Source organism: Condylura cristata, unplaced genomic scaffold, assembly GCF_000260355.1.
Source record: "Condylura cristata isolate star-nosed mole 26May11 unplaced genomic scaffold, ConCri1.0 scaffold00035, whole genome shotgun sequence".
Taxonomy (NCBI): Eukaryota; Metazoa; Chordata; class Mammalia; order Eulipotyphla; family Talpidae; genus Condylura; species Condylura cristata.
Window position 1 is genome coordinate 15,662,616 of NW_004567136.1, and position 470 is coordinate 15,663,085.

General features: G+C 73.0%; 1 protein-coding gene across 1 annotated transcript in view; it reads left to right on the forward strand.

Annotated features, from left to right (window-relative positions):
- LOC101622143 (ADAMTS-like protein 3) overlaps positions 1-470 on the forward strand; it is a 43,528-nt gene that overhangs the window by 36,951 nt on the left and 6,107 nt on the right. Inside the window, exon 15 of the mRNA XM_012732697.1 lies at positions 12-137. Within this exon, the coding sequence (XP_012588151.1) occupies positions 12-137 (126 nt within the window). The remainder of the gene's footprint in view (positions 1-11; positions 138-470) is intronic.

A 470-nucleotide genomic window follows, 5' to 3' on the forward strand; every position in this document is an offset into this window, starting at 1 on the left:
CCTGCCGGCAGCTGCTCACCGACGGCAGCTCCCGGAGCCTCCCAGACGCGCTGTGCCCGGGCCCCAGGGCCTCTTCCCGCAAGTCCTGCGCCAGGACCGAGTGCCCGCCACACTTGAGCCCCGGGGACTGGTCCCAGGTGAGCGCGGGCGCCGCCGCCTCCTTCCTGGGGCCAAGGCCTGCGGGAGGGTCTGGGCCGGCAAGGGGGGGCGGGGGGGCATCGCGGGGAGCCCGGAGATGCGCCCTCAATGCAGCGGCGCCCCAGCCCACCAGAGGGGGAGCCACGTCTCGCCCGTGAGGAGACTCGCAGGCAAGACAGGTGGAAGGGGACTTAGGTGATAAAATGAGCCGGAGGAGGACCTGAGACGCGGAGCAGGCGGGAGCAGAAAAGCCTGACCGGCGGCGGGCAGCGGGCTCAGGAGCCAGGTGCAGGGAGGAGCCAGAAGCCGGGGTGCGGGGCGGACCCTTCCCT